The sequence below is a fragment of the Aethalodelphis obliquidens genome, unplaced genomic scaffold (assembly GCF_003676395.1).
Source record: "Aethalodelphis obliquidens isolate GAN/ISIS:26980383/991018 unplaced genomic scaffold, ASM367639v1 scaffold1, whole genome shotgun sequence".
Lineage (NCBI taxonomy): Eukaryota > Metazoa > Chordata > Mammalia > Artiodactyla > Delphinidae > Aethalodelphis > Aethalodelphis obliquidens.
The window spans coordinates 74,683,218-74,701,882 of NW_020837945.1; the positions used below are offsets into that span (position 1 = coordinate 74,683,218).

Below are 18,665 nucleotides of genomic sequence, written 5' to 3' on the forward strand. Positions count from 1 at the left end.
TGCTAAATATTTAAATGATTCTTGTTAGAGCTCTAAAATGTTACTTTTTTTGAGACATAATTTTTTATTGAGATATAATTCACATTCATAAAATCTACCCTTTTAAAAAGTATACAATTCAGTGAGTTTTAGTATATTCACAAAGTTTGGCTGCCATAACCACTATCTAATTCCAGAACATTTTCATCCCCCTAAAAAGAGACCTCATACTCCTCATATTTTGATCTTGTGATAAAATGGTTATTTACGTGGCTAAGTGTGCTGATAAGTTTTAGAAATTCAGAGAACCGCATGTATGTATAATATAGTAATTAATATTACAGTAGGTTACTTTTTAATGTTTATCTTAGTTATACTTTATCATTTGCTCAATGTTTTACACACACACACACACACACACACACACTTTAGTCTTGGTCTTGTTAGGGTTTTTCATATCAGGTTGGGAATATCATTGCCAACATTTGTGCATAGCTTGAAGGAGAGGGAGTGGACACAGTGAAGGTATAACTCTCCTTTATTGAATACACGCTGTTTCCCGGGCACTATCCCTCATATAACAGTTTTAGGAGGTAAGTTCTATTATCATCTTTATTTTACATGTGAGCAGATGGAGACTTCTAGAGCTTATGAAACTTGGTATCACCAGGTGGCATAACTAGGAAAGTCCAAATCTGAACCCAGTCCCTCCAAATTCAGAGCACATGCCCTTAAAAACTGTGCTCCACTGACTGCTGTTAAATTGGATGTTTAGTTTAATTATAACAACAGCCCTTGATCAGAGCTGTACGATACATTTCCCCCAAGCCCTCATTCAATTCCTCCAATTACTGGATGAGAAGAGCCAGTTCTTGCAGGTTAAATGTTCACATGGCGAGGCCAGCGCAGATAAGCAGCTGGATTTTTTTTTTTTTTCCCAGAGCGGATATGGATGTGTGTTCCCCTCCACCATTCTGGGACTTCTGACAGTTATCTTAGACGTCTGTTCCAGCTCTCAAAATAACTAACCGCATTTTATCACACTTGTTTGCACATCTGAATCTCTACATCAGTCTGAGGGTGGCAAATATGACTCGGTTTATATATGTAGTCCCTGTGCTCAAATAATGTGACTTGAATGAATGTGTGAAAAAATTAAAAAATGAGTCTAGACTCCTTAAGAGTTTAACCACCAGTATTTAGTGAGAGGAGACTACACAGAATAGCTTGGTTACACTTTTGTCTTTTTTATGCAAGTTTCTCAAAAAAGTAAACAATTCCACATACACATTAAGTGGAATGTGTTTTGCACACAGAGGAATGCGATTTCAAATACCTTTTGAAGAGGATTAGTCACAATTTGTACCTTTGGTAAGCAAAATGAATGAGGATCCTATTAAAAGCCGATGGATTAGGGCTTTCATTAATCAAATAAATTCTGCAGCTCTGTTAGCCTCCTTCCCACCCCAGTTCCTTGTGAATAAATCTGGGAGTCCTTGTGCCTGCTCCCCACTCCTCGGAGAGGTCCTGCCAACTCTGCATTGTCCTGCTGGATTTGCAGTCAGATGTCTTCTGCTGGCAGGCACTGTGCAGGCAATGAGTTCTTTCCCTGTATGTTGGGCACAAAAAGATCAGCATGGGAGCAGCAGCCTCCTTTGGGACAGCTGCTCAGAGAGAATGCAGTTAGCCAGGAGCCTGCAGAAATTCCTCCAAGCAGAGGGTGGCTCGTAGGAGGAGTTCAGTTTGCTAAGTAAGTACTGTCATTTGCTGAAAGAAGGTGTGTGCTCCAGAGGGAGTTTTAACCTGGAGGATCATTAAGTCTTTCAGTCAGCTGGTGAGCGGCGGTGGCTGGGCAAGTTCAGTTCGTCCTGGACGCATCTGCTCCAGAAGGTCAGGGAGGAGTGGAATCACTTTTCCATGGGGGACCACTTTGAGAAGGGCCAGCAAGCTTTGCTCAATGAAGGAGAAGAGAATGAGATGGTAAGATTCTAGCCACATTCCCCCTCTTTCCATTCCCACTCCCCAGCCTCCAATACTCACACGCACACACACACACACACTCATACACACGCACACGCGCACACTCATACATACACACACTCATACACACACTCTTCTCTGCGATTTGATTCTGGCATTATGTGAGAAAAGGTAATGTTCAAGAAATCTTTCTTTCTCATAAATGTAACCTCTGACAGCAGAAATTTGCTAGGATGGAAAATATTGTATTCGTTTTATCAAGAATGTTTTGAAGTAAAATTGAAAGGGAGAGAAGTACAATGCCCCTTCATGATATGTTTTTGAGACTTATCAGTATAGCAAGTTCTGTTCAAAACGTCTAATAATTTCAGCAAATCCCTAATGTTGGGAGCAGCGTATTCCCTGATAGGAAGAAGTAGCAAATCTACAGCGAAGTAGGAGGGGAGCTGGGGTTCTGACCTTCTTCTCTGCTCACATATCTGTGTTCACAAAGACTGTTGGACAGGGAAAACATATACAATATTAACAGTTATCAGCCTACATGCATTTCTCTTTACTTCTAGAATTTTACTTGTAGCTCCCTACATACAGATTGGTTTCAGGAAAATTTCTGGAGTTCACTGTCTCTTTTAATTTAGATGTGTTCCCATCTGAGAAACTGTCGGAAAAATCAAAGATGATTCTTATGCTCTTGCTGAAATTAAAGCTGTATTTCTCAATTACAATATAATCAAGAGAGAGTTAGGAACGTGTACTTCTGTTAATAAGGCTGTTCTGCTAATTGTGTAAGCGTAGACTTTTATGCCAGTAATGGTGTAATTAAAACGTTAAAATGTGAAGCTCTCATTCTACAGTAACATTTTTATCTTCCTGGAATTAATATATAAATAACAAACCCAAAAGATATTTACTTAAAATGTTTTCTTGGTTAGTTGCTTTAGCCCTGGCTATTAAATTCTTTGTTTCTGAACTGGTCTTTCAAGTCTAATCTGCTTACCTGTTCCTATAGCAACAACATTTTTTTGGACCTTCAAGAGTAGATGCCTTCTGCTATCAAAGCTGAAAAAATTATAAAGGAATCAAAGTCACCCAAGTTTACGTGACTTTCTTAACCATCTCCTTACTTCTTTTGGGTTTGACCACCAAATGACAGTTGCCTTTAGGCCCTACACAGATGTCACCAGAAATGACCTTCTGACCCACGTTGGATATCATCCTTATTTCTCCAGAGTGTTTTCTCTATATGAAGAGAATTAGAATTCTCTATATTAAGTTGAAAATTTGATCCTCATCTTGACTATTCTTCACCGGAAGGCAGAGTCTCCTTCTCTCTACTGGTTTTTTAAATTCTCCCTCAAATCCTCAGATGGAAACACACCTACTCTTTTCCTGCACACTCATTTCTTCTCTTCCACAATTTGTCATTCAAGAGTCATGAAGAATCATCTACTTTCTGTCAAGGCTTTCCTAGTTCAAGGGAAACTACTACCCCTGCTTTAGCCTACGTCTCCTAGTGAAGCAGTGTGGTTAATAATTCATCTTCATAATAGCGTCACCCAGTCAATGCATCAGAGTGTCAGCTTAGTATTGCATGCAGCTGAAAGCCCAGTTAGGAGAGGGCCTTTGACAAGGAAAGGACGCTGTGTTTTCTGGAGATGAGTCATCTGGCCGGTAGTCTCGGTTGAGGTGCAGCAATTAGTATGCACTCTTGAGCTCTCCATCCTGCTCTGCTTGGAGAAACCTGGCCACCTGCCTGTTGCTGTGTCTGACACTTTGTCCCTTTTAAACTCATTACTCCATTCCCTTCTCCCAGAGCAGTAACCTTCAAAAATTAGCAGGATATCTTAAACGTATGCCACGTATATTTAGAAATTTTTAGTTTACCGATAGTTTCTTGCCTACTAGCTAACTTGGTTTTCACTACACCCTGTGAGGTAGGTGCTATGCTTCCCACCTGAAAGAGGAGAAAACTGATACACTGAGAATTTGCTCATCTAAGGTTACATCAACCATGAAGACCAGGAGCCGAGACCCCACATAGGTTAAGTTGGTAGACCTGAACATAGCCTCCTGTTGCCTTCTTCAGCTTTTGCAGAGGATATAGCACTCTTAATAGGAGAACACACTTCCTCCCTGATAAAACAAAGCTTAGAGCCATCTCATCCGCTTAGATTTCCCAGGATCTCTTGTTGTACATGATTTGTATTTCCTGAGTCAGTCTATCTTGTTTGGCCTCAACGTTAATCCCTTTTAGCAAATCAAGATTGTCTAGAAATGTGTCACACCAAAGTGTTTACAGTTTCTTGCTTTCTAATATACACTCTTTGGACCTTTGCAGAAATCATTCCTCCGATGATAGAAATGACTGCAAGTTTCAAGAGAAAACAGCATTCTAGGGTTTAGCCCTCATGTCAAATAAAGAACAGAATATTTCCGTGCCTAATGATGCCTGGGACTATCTTCCACTCTAAAACTAATAAAACAGGAACGAAAGAGACACTCTAGGTGACCTGAAAGTAATATCCTTAAGTGCAAAATGAGATAGGAGCCAATGGAAGAAAGAACTTGTTAGGAGGACAAGGCAGGAAAGAGGAGAAAGTGACCCTCTGAGAAGGTTCACCCAGATGACTGCCTCTGAAAGGCCTCAAAGAGGAGACCGTCTCCCAGACAGCACCATAATGGGACCAGAGAGCAGGCTCTCACTAGCTTTAGGCTAGCCACTTGCCTGCTCTAGCCTCAGTTTTTGTAGCTGTAAAATGGGAGTTGTCCTTCTTACTTTACCTGTCTCACAGGGCTCTTATGAGGATCAACTAAGACAGTCTATGTGGAATTGTCTGAAGAAGTATAAAATTCTGGAGAAGCATAAGCTGAGGTCTATGCAAAGATAGGAGTGAGGGCTTCAGCAATTACAAATGAACGAATACTACCCTGCCCACCCATCCCCCATGAGGTCATCTCTTCTCATTAAATAATGATAAGTGAGGAATATATACTTTTATCCACAAGCTATAGAGACCATTTATAAATGGAGAGGAGCTGAGTTACTTTATAACCTGCTTTGTAGTGCTTACTTTGGAAAACACCTGCCAGTCATAGGACTCAGTGTCCTTATTTGTAGAGGGAGAGTGTAAGATGGGCTGGGAGCGCAAATTCCTTTGTATTCAGATGTTGCATATTTATATTTTGAAAGGCCTTAGAAACACTGAGTGCTCGTCTCCTTATACCATAACTGAATAAAGGTATGATTTAATTGATTCAAATTTTACTCACCATTATCTTTAGTTATACTCTAATGAAATCAGACTCCTTTTTGGGGAAGTGTTTTGTTACAGCCAGACTTATTTTAAAAGTTGTGTTCTCTGATTTCTTTCTTTCCTAGATTTTAGCAAATAAGAAAGAAAAAAAAAACCTTGAAAATTTTTTCTGATTATAAAGGTAACATATGTTTACTATAAAAATATTGTATTGAAATGACATATAAAGGTCTAAAGAATGAAGTAAATATGATTCATGAACTTTTCACCCAGACATGATCAATATTATTATATTGGTGACTCTCCTTCCAGACTTATAAAAAATGCATATACAAAACATCACTTTCTAATATTTTATTGCATTTTAATATTATCTATACTCATGATTATTTGTATCTGTTGTATCCATATCATGGAAATACTACATAATGGTATGTTACTGTACATCTCTTCCCAACTCTGCATTCAGTGATGTCACATTAGTAGCTTGAAATGAATAATGTTGGGAGTATTTATGCCACAGAAATCGGTAAGTGCTACAGAGAACTTCTACCTGCCCCACCTGAAGGCTTGCTGTTAAATACCTACCAGCACACCACAGCACATATTATTTCTTCAAGACTTCCCTTTTTACCCCCATACATGTCTGAATGGAATAAGGATATTGTGTTTGGGTATCACCCATTTATTTGCACTATGCACCATGCCAAAACAAAAGACAATCAATCACAATCTATTCTTAAAAGAATGTGCACCACCTATTTACAAATACGTATTTTTTTTTAAAACAAAAAATGGGGTCATTCCATTTATACTCTTTTTTAAAGCTGGCTTTTCATTACACTTAAAATATATTAGGGACATATTTTCCTTTTGACATTTACAGCTCCACATAACCATTTTAATATTTAAATTGTGTTTGGATGGACTATGCTATACTAAGCAAATCTCTCGTGTTACTCACTTACGTCATTTCTAAATTTTTTTGGCTGTGATGGACAACGTTGTGCATGTGTTTTAAAATATTTATCAGGTCATTTCCTTAGGATAACGTCCTAGAAAAAGCTCTGCTGCAATAAAGGGGATGTGTGTTTTAAATTTTGATTGATACATTGCCCTACATTGCCCAAATTGCCCTCCCTAAGATTGCGGTTGTACAAAAATATACTCTGACTGGCAGTCTGTTTTTGAGAATACTTGATTTCTCTACCATACTTGCCCATGTTGAGTATTATCAGTATTTTTGACTTTGGCTCATCTGGAATGTGAAAATGATATTTTATGGTGGAATTATTTTTCATTTCCTTAATTTGAAATTGATCACATCGCTATATGTTTCTTAACATTTTTTCTTTACTAGAATATATGAATGCTACCACTGATGTTATGTCAACCAGTAGACTGGGTAACTAAAAACTAGTGAATGTGGAAAAGCAAGAGAAACTCTTTTTGAACTTCCAAGTCATTTGTGGGAACAGCAAGAAGTTAGTGCCACGGGCACATAATATAGCAGCAGGGTGGTGTGTGGCCTTTGCCACATGGGAAGTCCTGTTGCGCCTTCAGCGTGAGCTAGGGGCATCTGTCCCCTGAAATTATTTGGCTCACTTTGATAGCTGATGTTGGCCTTTTCTTCCCTAACACCAGGGAGCGAAAGCACCTCCCCCCACCTCAATAGCTACTTATTTATTATGCTCCATGAGCACCTCCGAGTTGGTTGCCAATGTTAACTAGTGAACCCACAGATCTCATAGTGGAGGAATTGTGTTCGGACTGAGACATTTTGTCAGTTGAAATGTTCAGGAAGCTGGGCCACTGGCCAAGTCTAGGGTCTTTATTCTTGATTCATTGCTGCAGAACTCCCATGAAGTCAACTCATCTTTGATTGAAACTCTTGAAAAGTACGATTTAATGGCTTCTTGAGAAGAGGGACCCTGCTTGTTTCACCTTTCTATGGCCTCCTTCTCCCCTTTCCCGCTCCCCCCCAGAATTTAGCACAGTTCTTGGCACAAACACTCAGGGCATATCCGATGGCACAATTGCAAGCCCCATTAACCTGCAATTTTGCATTCTGAGAAGAACAAGGAGGTAGCAAGGCTCAAAGGCTGCAACAGTTTGAGAAATTTAAAGAGAAACCTAGGAAATTTTATGTTATTTATTGGGGATTGTCAGTCATCTTATGAATTTATCAATTGACTGCTCTCTCCCTCAGGCATAAACAAAGCTTATTCTTCAGAGTTAATTAGCCATGCTACACTATTTTTCTGTGAGATACCTTATTCTACCTTTTCATCTGTTCACGTATAAACTCAACAAATATTTACCAAACCCTTTCTCTGTGCCAGGAGTCCTCTGTGCTAACCAAAGAGGGTTTCGAGTGAATAGCAAACAGTTTCTGTTTTCAAGGATTTCACAGTAGAGTCGGCAGGACCGAGTATGTAATTTGTGGGGTCCAGTGCAAAATGAAAATGAGGTGTCCCTGGTTCAAGAATTATTAAGAACTTCAAGATCACTGTAGCAGAGCATCCTTCCAAAAGCAGGGCCTTGTGTGACTGCACAAGCCACACGCTCATGAAGCTGTCCTACAATTGGGGGGACCAGGGGTGCAAATGTAACGAAAGTGTGCTGAAATAGGTATCATTGTGGGACTTATGCATACAGAGCTGTGGGAGCACAGAAGAAGTAGCAACTCTGTCAAAGAACACTCCAAGGGGGAAGATAACATTTAATTTCCCTGGAGGGGTAGGTGAAGGCCAGCCTTTGAAGGACTGTATAAGACATCCTAATGAGGACACATTTTATCTTTTCCAATGATTCCCAAGCATTGGTCCATGAAAAAACCGTACCAGAATCAAGTTGGGGAGTACAATAAAATAGATTCCTAGGCCCCCATTCCAGGCCTACTAAATTAGAATCTTTGACTGTTGAGTTGGACTTGGTCAGAAGGATGTAATGCCAACCTGATGGACGCAATGGGGAAGCTACTGAAAAATTTGAAACAGGGAATGATATGGTAGGATTTGCCTTTCCAAAGGATGTTACATCAGGGGATGAGGAAGTTTGGTTGGAGGAGGCAAGACAAGGAAGGAGTGTTTGAAAGAGTCCAGGTGAGAGATTCAGGATGCTGAGTGGAGACTGGATATAAGAGATATTTAAAAATTAGAATTAAAAAGACTTCATGATCCGTAGACTGTGGTATAAGAGAGAAGGGGTGAGCAGGATGAGTAATTATCAAGGAAGTCTTTAAGGTTCCTACTTTGTCCGATGGGAGAGGATGATGCTACCACTTAATCCCATAGGGAAAAGTAGGAACAGGTTGGGAGCGGGGATGGCAATAGTCACAGCAAATACTCATATGGCGGTTGATCTGGACTAAGAACTTTACATATAGTAACTTATTTAACCCTCTCAACAACCCTAGGAGGGATGAGCATCTCTCTTCTACAAATGAGGAAACTGAGGCACAGAGAGATTAAATGACATGCACAGGTTCATCTGGCTAAGTAAATGGAAGGCTATAGCCTAAGTTTGTGCTTTAAACATGATAATTTGCTGCCTCTTGGTTTTGCTTAATTTTGGATGCACTACTTTAGTTGTTGATGGTTGCAAAACAGCAGGGCATAATCGAAAAAAACACAACATTAAGAGTCTGGAGACCAGCACTGTGGTGTTGACTCTGCCATTATTAAAGTAGATCATGGTCACCTCTCTTTGATTTCACCTCATTTACAAGATGGAGATAATAATACCTTACTGGTTTGAGCCAGAGACCAATGCAGATGGTTTCTTGGTGTACTCTCCAGTACATATACAAAATATGGTTTAAAAAGTTTTAAAACAGGTGGATAAAATCTCTGTGAAACATCTTAAGAAATTTAAGTGATACTCTTGATTTTTTCAAAGTGCTGTGAGATTTTTTTTAGTCATGGAAAGGCGAACATATCTGGAGACATTACATTAAGTGGGAGATGGAAATCGATGGCAGTTGCTGTATGAATTACTCAATGAATAAAGGAATAAGGAGTAAATCTATTCATAAATAATTAACCAGTGCTAAACCCTACAGCTCCCTCAGGCCCACAGAAGACACAGAGCACAGGAACTTAGCCTTCAAAAGAATTGGTGATTTGGTGATATGTCCAGAGGAAATTCATTCCTGGGCACCAGTTTCAAGACTTTGTGACTATGTCAAAGCCTCCTGAAGACTAGCCAGAGTGAGACCATCTATCTAAATGCGCTACAGCTATTTCTAGATGCCCATCATGTAAACCTTGGTGAGTTGCCTGAAACCACAGCTGGGTAGAGTTGGAAGGCAGCTCAGAACATCGCCTCCTCAAATCCGTCCTCACCCTGAGGCTACTTTTATGTACAATGAGCACAGTTATGCCCTAGATACCCCCTCAGAAAAAAGAACAGAAGGAGGCCCAAATGTATTGGGTGATTTCCAGAGAAATATTATGTCCCTCAGGCCAGAACACTTTCTGATTTTAGTGGTTGCACACACAGGGCTCTGGCTGAGACTATAATCACCTTAGCATTTCCAGAATCTTCTTGGGGGAACCATGGCTGCAGGATTTTGAATCTCTGGTACTCCAGTCTCAGGATCAGTACAAAGAAAGGTGAGGAAAGGTCAATTTTTGAGGCCAGGTCAAAAACAAAAGCATCCAAGAATGCAGTTTGGGTAGATAAGTGGTTCCTTCTACTTGCTTTTAATGAAAGAATAAGGTTGAATTTTATGGCATACATTTACCTTCAAGTTTTCTCTCCTTCAGCTTGGAATCACCAAGCATGATAAGGATCTTTCAGCTTGGAGGCCACGGTCACCCTGTGCAGGTCGTTCCTTTAGTCAATTCCAGGAGACAATTTTTTACTTTCCATTTTCTTTTATCACCAAAATGTGGTCTTCTTGCTCTTCCCAGAATATATTATATACTTTCTCTGTCAGGGTGGTATCTTCACCCTAATATCTGGCCATCAGAGCCCTGCCCCTCCATCAGAACTCATCTCAAATCTGACTTCCTTCTTTAAGCCAGCTGGGAGCCCCTGGGTCACACTTGGTCCCTTCCTTGTCTAGAGTGGATTTGAATGCCTACTATAGCAATTTTCACTGGGTTCTGTAGTAGAGTCGTGTGTTTATCTTTCTCCTCCAACAGATTGCGAGTTGGTAGGGGCGGGTACTGCATCTTATTTCATGTCTATATCTCACACATAACACTGAAGTTACTTAATATATATCTGATAAGATAGATTGAAGATTTTATGCAAATATTACAAGAGTTTTCCTCTTCTTTCCTGACTCAATTGAGTTGTTAATCTGAATTTTACAAAAACAAGTACAGAGAAATTATATAATCAGTCCAAATCTGAAAGCTAAGAAGCAGCAAAAACAGATCTTGAACCTTGGCAGGTTGATTCCAAATCTCCTGCTCTAACTCCAATAGTATCCTGGCTACTATTACTGCTACCACCCCTACTAATACCACTATCTCTACTACTACTATCATTACCCACGACTATCACCACTACTACCACCACCACTACTACAGCTACAAAATAAGCCCAACACAGTGTGTATTAGTTTAGCAGCTATGTTATACTTAGGGCTCATTTTGAGTTTGTGAGAAGCAAAACCTCTGGGTCTCTTTTGTAAAAGTCATAGCTTTCTGATCTTTGGGGCATAAAAGTGAACAAGGGCACAGGTACTGGAATCAGGTCACCCGGATTCCCCTTCAGTTTTCAGCCATCCGTGCCTGCCTGCATTACAGAAGTGGCGTCTCTTCATGTTCTTGTCCCTCCACCAGTGTGTCCTCCTTGGCTTGTTACTCAGTGCTAGGCTTCTAGTAGGGGCAGAGAAGGTAATCCTAGCCAGTCCTTTTGTGTTTGGGCTTCAGGGAGTGGTGCCTTGTCAATACTCCTGTTCATCCTCTCCATGGTAGCCACCTCTGTCTTCTATCTGTCAGTGGTCTGAGATGGGAGTTTCCTGCCCCTCCGATCACAGTTTCTTGAGCATGATTTTGTAGAATCCTGGTTTCAGGATGGTAAGTGGTAGAGGATTTTTGCTTCCGTTCTTCATCCAGCACCAATGGAGTTTTGCTTGCATCAGAGAGGATTTCCTACTTGGAAGTAACTGAGCAGTGTCAAATTGGTCATACGGTACTGGTTTTAGTCCCAAACTTCACATGCAGCCTTCTGATAACTCCAGGATTACATATCCCCAGATAGTAAGCCAGTGGAAGAAACAATTTGTCTTTCTTTCAATAGTCTCAGTAAAATAGATGAGCAAAACAGACTCATCTTTTCTCACTGGCTCTGATTGGATCATCTCCCCTTTTCAAATTTATTAGTGTGGACAGGAGAATGCCATGGTCTTAGTCACATGCCCGGTCCTAGAGGTGGGGTCAGAGTCAACTCTGCATAAAGCACATCAGCAGAGGGTGGTGAAGGGAGTGGTTTGACAGAAGAAAATTGGGGTATTGGATGCTATTACCTGGAATGAAATAAATGGGGATTTGGTGGTCTAGACAAAAAAATACAAATGGACAAACAGAATTTGCAATCTGATAGTCAATAAATAATAGGTTAGCTGAACGGAACAAATAATGTTTAAAGTGGTTGGGTACCCCTGTGATTTTTTTTGCCTCAGAGAATATAAAATATAGAGCTTTGCTGAAGGTATTTTAGATATCTGTGAAGAGGTAGAAAAGAGCTTTTAAAAATATATGTTCATTTTTAAAAATTATTTAAATTGAAGTATAGTTGATTTACAATACTGTATTGATTTACAATACTGTATTACTGATTTACAATACTGATTTACAATACTGATTTACAATACTGTATTGCTGTACAATACTGTACAGCAAATTAATTCGGTTCTCTCTCTCTCTCTGTATATGTATCTTTTTCCCCAATTCTTTCCTTTATAGGTTGTTACAATATATTGAATACAGTTCCCTGTACTATACAGTAAATCCTTGCTGTTTATTTTATATATGGTAGTATGTATCTGTTAATCCCATACTCCTAATTTATCTCCCTTTCCCCTTTGGTAATTATGTTTGTTTTCTATGTCCGTGATTCTGTTTCTGTTTTGTAAATAAGTTCATTTTTATTATTTTTTAGATTCCACATATGAGTGATATCATATAATATTTGTCTTTGTTTGACTTACTTCAATTAGTATGGTAATCTCTAGGTCCATCCATGTTGCTGTTTTTCTGATTTTAAAAGTTCATTGAATCGTATTTACTTATTACAAAACAGAAACAGACTCACAGACATAGAGAACGAACTTATGGTTCCCAGGGGGAAGGGTGAGGGGAAGAGAGAGATTGGGAGTTTGGGATTGACATGTACACACTGCTATATTTAAAAGAGATAACTAGCATGGACCTACTGTATAGCGCATGGAACTGTGCTCAATATTTTGTAATAACCTAAATGGGAAAAGAATTTGAAAAAGAATAGGTACATGTATATGTATAACTGAATCACTTTGCTGTACACCTGAAACTAACAACATTGTTAATCAACTATGCCCCAGTGTAAAATAAAAAATAAAATAATTTTGGTTATTAAAAAAGTTCATTTGATCATATTCAATGATTAAAATATGCACAATATAGAAGTAAAAGAAGAATCACAATGATGTCATCACCCAAGGCAAATACCATGAGTATTTTATTTTATACATTTATATTTCAGTCACTTATGGTTTGTGCTTCACCTTTTTTTCAATTAAATTTGAAATCATACTGCATAATTTTATGTTGTTTCCCTTCACTTAATATTAGTACATATACATTTTCCCCATGTTATTAAAAATACTTAAACATTAATTTAATGGCTATATAATATTATTTAATGATTACCAGATTCTTATATACATAGGTAGCTTTCTATTACTATACTAGTAATATTGTAGTGAATATCTACAATATTAATATAAACCTTGCATATAAATGCATACAAATCTTGTCTGTGTTTTGTATAAGTTAGAGGGATATTTTTAAAGACAGTCTTTCCTAGTTGCTAAAATCATACCCTTCAGGGGGGTCTGTGCATTTGTAAATCCAGACTGGCTTTCAAAACACCTCTCAGGAGTAGAGATCTAGACTCATGTGGAACTGCAAGAAGGGCTATGATTTTGATGCTCAGAAATGCCATGTTTCCCATTCTCCATCCCAGAAAACAATGAAGAGGAAGTGTGTAATAGAAAGTTGTGAAGCTTCTATTTATTTAAAGGCTTTTCAGGCAAAAGGCATCATGTGCATATAAAGGATCAGTTCTGACCACAGCAGTCCCATGTTGCAGAGGTGAATGGGGCTATAGCAATAGACTAGGGAGGCTTCATATTTCATTTCAGGAAAGTTTTCTATGTAGCTTCCCCCTGCTGTTTCTATCCTAGGAGTAATAAATAAAAGATAGAATTCCTATTATTTTGGTATCAAATTCTATCCCCTGTGGTCACAGCTATAGTATCTGTTCTTTAATAAAGGCTTGATTATGGGGCTTTCACACTATAGGGAGAAAAGCCCAATCATCTTCTTTCTGAACTTTTACACAAGATCACAGAGCAGGAAAAAATTATTTTTGAGTTTTACATCATTGAAATAATTGCCTACAAAGGGTTCCTATATAAATTAATTGACCAATTGAAAATAGCAAAAGATATGCAAATAGAGGTAGAATATTTTATTATCCCAAGGAAGATATACTTTTCTACTTAATATTTCATAGCTTATTGATCAACTATTCACTGCTATATCTCCAATGCTTAGAAAAATGCCTGGCACAAAGTAAGTGCACAATATATATTTTTGGAATAAATAAATGAATGAATGATGGATGAATGTAGCTAGTTACAGTTACATTCCAAAATTATATGAAACAGCATACAAATTGAAAGGTAAATAAGGATTAGAATTGAGAGAAATAGATGCCTACTTTACTACACTTCATTTCACCTCAGATTCATTCCATAGAATCAGAGTCTCAGGCCAAAAGCTTCTTCAAAGTTTATCGGACCTTCTCCTGCCCCTTACCTCACCCATCTAACCTTTCCTTAAATGCCCTCAGAGAAGGAAACTCAGCATAAGATAAATCATTTCCTTGTAAGACAGAGCAGACAATTTAAAAAATTCTACTTTATGTTGAACTGAAATATAGTTCTATTAACCTGAATTCATTAGTCTTACTTCTTTTGCCTTTTGGGGCTACCTGTCAAAAATCATCTTCCAGTTCTACAAGTCAGGCATTTAAAAATTGTTCTTGTATGTCCTTCAGCCCCACCACTCCAGGTATCTCTTCTCCAATCTAAAGAGTTCCTTCAGTCACTCTTCATGTGTCATCGTTCTTTGAGATTTACTTCAGAAAATCTTGGAATGATAATTTAAAGAAGCTACCTTCTCTTAGTGTAATTCTCTCTTTGAAATCCACAGAGATTCTGGGCTAAAGGGGCATCTACCAGGAGGAACACAGAAGTGCCACTTACTGTGTCACCAAGGTTGTTGACAATAGGAGCTCAGACCTTTCTGTTCAGAGCCAGAAGGTATTAGATCAGTCTGGTTCTGTTACCAAACTCAGGTTTGGCGGCTCACCGTTTGAAAAATCAACACTCAAGAGACAATTGTTGGTTGGAAAGGAAAGGTTGCTTTAATCAGGACTGGCAACCAGGGGAGAAGGTGGACTCATGCCCCAAAACCAACTCTGAAGATTCTGCTAGGCCATGAAAAGCGTTAAAGGGAAAAGGGGGAAATAATCTCAGTTGACCATTAATGGAGGGGGTGAGATTCTTTGTCATGTTTCCATTCCATGCAGATTTGCTGACCTCTCCTGATCTTCCTTTGGATGCTATCTTGCCCGCTTAGTCCACCTGCAAATTTGCTAAGGGGTATGCTGGGGGTAAAGAGTCAGTCATTCTTTAACTACTTAATTCTTCATTCTTCTTCCTTTTAATCCGGGAAAGAAATCAACAAGTTAGACAAGACATTGTGTACGTTCAGTAGAGCATAAGCCAGGAGTTAGGTTAAATGTTACCTAGTGATCTCATAATAAGGTCTGAGGGAAACAGAGATGGACAAACAGAAAAGGGGGAAAAGAGCTGCTTACAATTCTTGCCTAATAATTGTAATAGTCGTAGTTATTGACTACTTACTAGGACCTATGTCCTTTGATAAGCACTTTTCATGTGATGCTCCATTTTAAATTTATAATAACCCCATTAGGTAGGTACTATCACTACAGGTGCAAACATTAAATGCTTCTGTTGTTCTTCTGTGGCAGATGTCTTGCATACTACAGATTGTGGGTGAAATCTGGCCCACTGATTGCTTTGTAAATAAAGTTTTGTTGGAAAACGCATCCTTCATTTGTTTACAGATTGTCTCTGGTTGCTTCTGCACTACAACAGCAGAACTGAATAGCTGTGAGAGAGACTGTATAGCCTACAAAGCTGAAAATGTTTTCTATCTGGTACTTTACAGAAAACATCGACTTGTTCTTTTCTTTTCCTTCCTGGCCTCATTCTTTTTTTAAAAAAACTTTTGCTTTATTGCCATAGTAAAATATTACTTGTTAAGATTGTCCACATTTTCTTTATCCACCAGTGCTCATTTAGTAGAGCTCTGAAAGGACTGGGGCTGGGTGGTGTTTAACAGTTTGGACAGGCTGTCAGTGAGGACAGTAGATATTTACAAACTGCCGTGGTGGAAAGGGCCTGTTTAGAAGCCTGGGCTCTTTCAAGCATGAATTATTCCATTAACCATTCATTTTGTGTGAGGAATTTCCTTTGTCAGGCCTCTGTTTCTTCCATCTCTAAATAGATATAGATCTGTAGGATCTGTCCGATTTAGTTTCATCCCTGTCCTCATTTTGAGGTTGCCCAGATCTGTAAGAAGCTTTGCCTGCTAGACGTAGTACAGCCATTTATCACCAAGAGCCAGATCGATCCTTAGACCCCTCAAATCATGGAATTTCAGGTATAGAAAGTCACTCAGAAATAATCTAGTCCAACACATTCATTTTTTTGTCTTTTTTTTTTTTGTAAAGATAATTGTAGATTCACATGCAGTTGTAAGAAATAATACAGAGAGATTCTGTGTCCCCATTGGTAACATCTTGTAAAACTCTAGTACAATCTCACAATCAGGAAATTGACATGGATACGATCAAGGTACAGAACATTTCCATTACCACAAGGATACTTCGTTTGCCTTTTCATAGCCACAGCCATTTCCTTCTTATCTGCACTCCCTCCTTAAGTTCTGGCAACCGCTACTCTGTTCTCTATTTCAATGATTTCATCATTTCAAGACTGTTATATAAATGTAGTCATACAGTATGTAAACTTTGAGATTGACTTTTTTATTCAGTGTAAGTTCCTGAGATTGATCCAGGTTGTTGTGTGTATCAAGAATTCATTCTTTTTTATTGCTGAGTAGTGTTCCATGGTATTCCATGACACCATGTTTTATTTAACCATTCATCCATGAAAGGTCATCTGAGTTGTTTCCAGTATTTCGCTATCATGAATAAAGCTGCTATAAACATTTGTGTATAGGTTTTTCTGTGAATGTAACTTTTCATTTCTTGGGAATAAATGTTCAGGAGAGCAATCACTGGGTTGTATGGAAGTTACATGTTTAGTTTTTAAAGAAAGTACCAAATTGTTCTCCAGAGTGGCTGCACCATTTTACATTCCCATCAGCAATGTCTGAATGATTCAGTTTCTTTACATTCTCACCAGCATTTACCATTGTCACTATTTTTAATTTTAACCATTCTGATAGGTATGTAGTGATATTTCACTCTGGTTTTAGTTTGCATTTCCCTAATGGCTATTGATTTTGAACATCTTTTTGTGTGCTTGTTAGCCATCTGCATCTTCATGTCTTTTGTCAATTGTCTAGTTGAATTGTTTTTTTTTTTACTGTTGAGTTTTGAAAGTTCTTTATACATTCCGGCTACCAGTTCTTTGTCAGATGTGTGGCTTGCAAATATTTTCTCTCAGTCAATAGATTTTCTTTCCTCCTCTTAAAAGGCAAAAATTTTCACAAAGCGAATGTTTAAAGAATTCCAATTTATCATTTTTTCCTTTTACGGACTGTGCTTTTGAAGTCAAGTCTAAGAACTCTTTGTGCAGCCATAGGCCCCAATATTTTTTCCTGCTTTTGGTCTTAAAGTTTTATGTTTTATATTTAAGTGTGCAATCCATTGAGAGTTAATTTTTGTATAAGGTATGAGACTTAGATTGAGGGTCATTTTTTGCCTATGGATGTGCAACTGCTCCTGTACCATTTGTTTAAAAGGCTATTTTTTTCTCCATTAAATCACTTGTGCACATTTGTCAGAAATCAGCTGGGCCTATTTTTATAGGTCTATTTCTTGGTTTCTATTCTGTTCTGCTGAGCTATGTGTCAACGCTGCACAGTCTTGATTAAGGCAGCTATATAATAAGTCTTGAAATCAGGTAGACTTGTTGCCTCCTTCATTTGTATTTTTCAAAATTGTTTTAGCTATTATAGTTCATTTGCTTTTCCATATTCCAAATTTTATAATAATCTTGTTTATATCTACAAAAAAATCTTACTGACATTTTCATAGGAATTATATTAAACCCATATATTAATTTGTAGAGAATTAAAATTTTCACTCTGTTGAGTTTTCCAAACCATCAACATGGTGTGTCTCTCCATCTATTTAGATCTTCTTTAGTTTATTTCATTAGCATTTTGTAGCTTTCAATATATGAGTCCTGTACATATTTTGTTATATTTACATCTAAGTATTTCATTTTTTGAGTGACGGTAAATCATCTTGTATTATTAGTTTTGGTATTCACATGTTCATTATTGGAATACAGAAATACAATTGATTTCTGTATGTTTATCTTGTACATTGTGACTGCGGTGAACTCAGTTATTAGTTCCAAGAGTCTAAGAGGTTTTCTGTTTGTAGATTTCTTGGAATTTTCTGTAATAGAAATCATGCCATATGCAAGTAGAAACAATTTTATTTCTGTATGCTGTTTGTTTATTTTTTCTTGTCTAGCTACAACTCCAGTAATGTGTTTGAATAAGAGTCGTGAGAATAGACACCTTGTCTTGTTCCTGATCTTATGGGGAAAACATTCAGTCTGTCATCATTAAATATAATGTTAACTGTATGTTTTTAAAGATGTTCTTTGTCAAGTTGAGGAAGTTCCCTTTTATTCCTATTTCTCTAAGAATTTTCAACATGAATAGCTGTGAAATTTTGTCAGATGTATTTTCTGTATTGATTGATATGATTGTGTTTTTGTTTTGTTTTGTTTTTTTGGTTTTTTTACTCTGCTAACATGATGGATTACACTGATCAATTTATGAACGTTGAAGTAGTCTGGTATCCCTTGAATACACCACTTGATAATGGTGCATAATTCTTTTAGCATATTGCAGAATTCTCTTTGTTAGTATT

The 18,665-nt window shown here is 38.0% G+C and overlaps 1 protein-coding gene across 1 annotated transcript in view; it reads left to right on the forward strand.

The window, feature by feature from the left end:
- Positions 1 to 1,841: 1,841 nt before the first annotated feature.
- ATP13A4 (ATPase 13A4) overlaps positions 1,842 to 18,665 on the forward strand; it is a 145,316-nt gene continuing 128,492 nt past the window's right edge. Inside the window, exon 1 of the mRNA XM_027108707.1 lies at positions 1,842 to 1,959. Within this exon, the coding sequence (XP_026964508.1) occupies positions 1,897 to 1,959 (63 nt within the window). The 5' untranslated portion in view covers positions 1,842 to 1,896. The remainder of the gene's footprint in view (positions 1,960 to 18,665) is intronic.